At 37.2% G+C, this 4,050-nt stretch overlaps 1 protein-coding gene across 1 annotated transcript; it reads right to left on the reverse strand.

Annotated features, from left to right (window-relative positions):
* Positions 1-3,012: 3,012 nt before the first annotated feature.
* On the reverse strand, positions 3,013-3,674 carry LOC138902935 (uncharacterized). Its single transcript, XM_070190838.1, has 2 exons — positions 3,258-3,674; positions 3,013-3,132 (listed from the first exon to the last, which is right to left on the reverse strand). Exons 1-2 carry the CDS (start codon positions 3,672-3,674, stop codon positions 3,013-3,015), a joined length of 537 nt encoding a protein of 178 aa, XP_070046939.1.
* Between the last annotated feature and the right edge of the window lie 376 nt (positions 3,675-4,050).

Below are 4,050 nucleotides of genomic sequence, written 5' to 3' on the forward strand. Positions count from 1 at the left end.
AATTATCTTTTAACTCTGAATCTCCTGTCTTCCCAATACATGTGTCATACTCTACAGTTGTCAGTTTTTGATTCAACTCTATAGGAGTTGCAACTGGCTTTGTACCACTTAAGCTTATCTCTGAAATTAATTCCAAAGCATACTTTCTTTGATTGAGTAAGATCCTCTTTTTTGACCTTGAGACCTCAATTCCCAGAAAATATCTTAGTTGGCCTAAGTCCTTAACTTTGAACTTGCTATGTAGAATTGTCGTAACATCATTGATTAAGCTGGAACAACTTCCAGTAATCAGTAAATCATGCACATATACTAGTATAATGACCATCGCTTCTCCTTATTACTTTGTGAATAAGGAGTGATCAAATGCACTTTGTTTGAAACCACTCTGAACAAGTGCATCAGTGAGCTTTATGTTCCATTGTCTGGATGCTTGTTTGAGACCATAGAGAGATTTCATAAGCCTGCACACTTTCAACTTCCCCTGCTTATGAAATCCCTGAGGCAACTGCATATAAACTTCTTCATAGAGATGTCCTTGTAGGAAGGAATTGCTAACATCCATTTGATATAAAATCCAGCCCTTGGCAGCAGCTACGCTGATAATGGTCCTGACTGTGACCATCTTTGCTGCAGGAAAAAATGTGTCATGGTAGTCCAGCCCTTCCTTTTAATTATATCCTTTCGCAACCAGCCTTGCCTTGTATCTGTCTACCTCTCTATTAGACTTGTATTTAATTTTGTACACCCATTTTGACCCAATGGCTTGCTTCCCAACTGGTAAGTCCACTATCTCCCAATTATTATTGTTCTCAAGGACTTTGATCTCCTCTTGCATAGCTGTAAACCATCCGCTATCATTGGAAGCCTACTGGAAAGTACTAGGTTCAACTTCAACTGAGAAAACCTGCAAATATGCTTGATAACCTACTCTGAGATTAGCATAAGTCAGAGTGTTAGACAATGGATATAAGCAATTACTAGAAAACTTCTTAGTAGTTTGATAGTCTTTTGGCCAAACTGGAGGTTTTGATGTTCTAGTGGTCTTCCTGGAACCTTGAGCATTAATAGGTTCCGGTATGCTGGTGTGAGGAACAACAGTGATCTCTAGTTCAGTGTTTGGGATTAATTCAGCTGAGATATCTTGCACTTCATGCTCAACCTCAACTGCTTCTGTATTTTGGGTTGTATGATCAATCTCCAGTACTTCTGCAGTAGGTGTAATTATATCTCCTATGACTGGATTGTGTTTGTAGGTTGAATGTGAGCATTTGTGTCTGTGTGTGATTCCTGTAGGTCAATAATAGGTGTAGATAATGAGCAATCGGGCTGTAGTGGCACAAATACTTGGGGTAAGAAAGTAGTCTTCTAAAGTGGTTGCATTTTCTCTGAAAGGAAAGATGTGTTCTCTAAAGCTAGCATCTTTGCTTACAAAGATAGCTTTAGTTTCTAAGTCAAACAATCTATACCCTTTCTGAACTTTTGGGTACCCTATGAGGACTGATTTTCTTACCCTCTTTGCAAACTTGTCTCCTTTTGGTAGATTGCTAGCAAAGCATAAACATCCAAACACCTTCAAGTGATCAATAACGGGTAGTTTATTAGATAAAATCTCATAAGGAGATTTTCCTTGTCATAGATATGTAGGCCACTTGTTGATCATATATACAATTGTTTTGATGCAGTCTCTCCAAAACCTGCTAGGCACAGAACTCTAAAAGTTTAATGCTCTGGCTACTTCAAATATATGCATGTGTTTCCTTTCCACCACCCTATTCTGTTGGGGTGTGTAAGGATAACTGCTTTGATGCACAATGCCTAAAGATGCTAACAACTCATTACAGCTGGAATTAAAAAACTCTTTCCCATTACCTCAATACTTTCACATTCATGTCAAATTGAGTCTTTACCATTATAAGAAAATCTTTCAATACTATTACAACTTCAGACTTTGATTGCAATAAGCACACCCAGGTATACCTACTAAAATCATCCACAATCGTAAAGAAATAATATTTTCTATCATATGTAGGTAATTTGTGAGGACCCCAAATATCAAGATGGATAAGCTGAAAAATACTGTCAGTTTTGCTGCTACTAAGAGGAAATTTTAATCTACTTTGCTTAGCTAAAGGGCACACTTCACAATTATGTTGCAAAGTATCTACTACTTTATTCTTCAAGGTAGAAATGTGCTTCATTGCTTTTACTGGTGGATGTCCTAATCTCATGTGCCAAAGATTGCATTCATCAGTCTTCTTGGTAACCATTGCTGCTACAGGCTTGTCTCTCCACTTTATTTTATAAAGTCCACAGTCCTCTCTACCAATCCCAATTACCTTCCCATTGTAAAGACCCAGCAATACAAAAAAGTCAGGGAAGAATAGGGCACAACACCTCAACTCCTTGGTCAATTTGGAGACTAACAACAGATTAAACTTAAAATCTGGAACATATAACACATCCTTTAGTACACAGCCTCCTAGGATAGAAACATTTCCTTTGTGTGTTACTGAACATTTGCTACCTATTGGAACCTGCACTTTATGACTTCTTTGTTGCTTAATGTTCTCTAAGTTAGATAAAATCTCCTTATGACATGTAATATGATGAGATGCTCCTGTATCTATTATCCATTCACAAAAGGATGCATTGGACAATAATGTGGTTATACCTGCCATAAGTGTAAGACCATCACTTGAAGGTGTTTTGTTCAGAAGCTCTAATATCTGTTTGTACTGACTTTCAGTGAAAAACTGTCCTAGTTGTTGGCCTTGAGAAGAACTTGTAGTCTCTTATGATATCATGTTAGCATAAGCTCTGTTTCCTTGGCCCTGTTGTTTCTTCTTGCTTTTAAAGTCAGGAGGTTACCCTATAATTTTGTAACAATATTTCTTGAGGTGTCCTTTGTATCCATAATGCTCACAAATAATCCCAATATTCTTAGCCTTATATCCTTGATTCTGTCGTGCCATCATAGTCAAGGGCTCCCTATTTACTTCAAGCACACTTAGATCACGTTGGCTTTCCTCTTGAATAACCAAAGCATAAGCCTGGTTTTACAGTCAACACTGGTGTCTTCAGCAATATCTGATTTCTTACTTGACTATAGCTTTCATTAAGTCCAACTAGGAACTGCAGTAAACGTAAATTTTTAAATTGCTCAATGAAAGGCCTAGTCTCTTCACAATCACAACGAGGTATTGGAACTAGCAAGCCAATTTCACCCCAAAGGTCATTTTCGTATAGTATGATGTTACAGAGTCAGTACCTTGCTTTAATGATCCAATTTGTATCCACGGAAGATAAAAACAAGTAAGATTAGATTTATCAAACCTTTTTTTGAACTCGTTCCATATTGTTTTTGCATTTGATGCATAAATGATACTCGACCATAATTGTGCAGATACTGTGCGTCCTATCCATGAAAGAACAACCGCGTTACATCTTTCCCATTGATTCTCCAATTCTCTTTTGTAAGAGCTTTTCAGGCAGTTTCCTTCTATGAACCCTAGCTTGTTCTTCACCAAAAGTGCCATCTGCATTGATCTACTCCACAAACCATAATTTTCAGGTCCGGTGAGCTTGATATCGTGCAATACAACTCCAGGCGTATCTGTAGCTGCTAAAAATAAAGGATGATTGTGATCAATTTGAAGACTCGCCGTTTCTCCCATGGCCGATTGAATTGAAGCTTCTAATAGTGTTCGATATTCAGATCTTACAGATTTTCGTCACAATTGCAGCAACCCGCTCTGATACCATGATAGAATTTAGATTTTCATGAGCAATCAAACCCTAAATACTAGAGAATTCAGAGAACAGAAAGAAAGAAGCAGAAGAATGATTTTTATTTCTTAATCCACTGTTACACCACTTAACAATATTTAATAACCTGACTGTCACTCACGTGCATATCACATGTGTGAGTGTGCATTGTCTAAAATTCCCCTCTTATAACTAACTTTAATCCTCAATAGGTTGCTTAGTTTCTACTTAATTATATGCATTATCAATGTAATAAATTTTACTACATTTTAAGAAGGCTTCTCT

Source organism: Nicotiana tomentosiformis, chromosome 12 (genome assembly GCF_000390325.3).
Source record: "Nicotiana tomentosiformis chromosome 12, ASM39032v3, whole genome shotgun sequence".
Classification (NCBI taxonomy): domain Eukaryota; kingdom Viridiplantae; phylum Streptophyta; class Magnoliopsida; order Solanales; family Solanaceae; genus Nicotiana; species Nicotiana tomentosiformis.

Coding starts and splice junctions, on each gene's coding strand:
- LOC138902935 (XM_070190838.1), bottom strand. CDS start 3,674: ATGGGAGAAACGGCGAGTCTTCAAATTGATCACAATCATCCTTTATTT. Junction 3,133..3,257: donor TAAAGCAAGGTACTGACTCT/GTAACATCATAC, acceptor CGTTTACTGCAG/TTCCTAGTTGGACTTAATGA.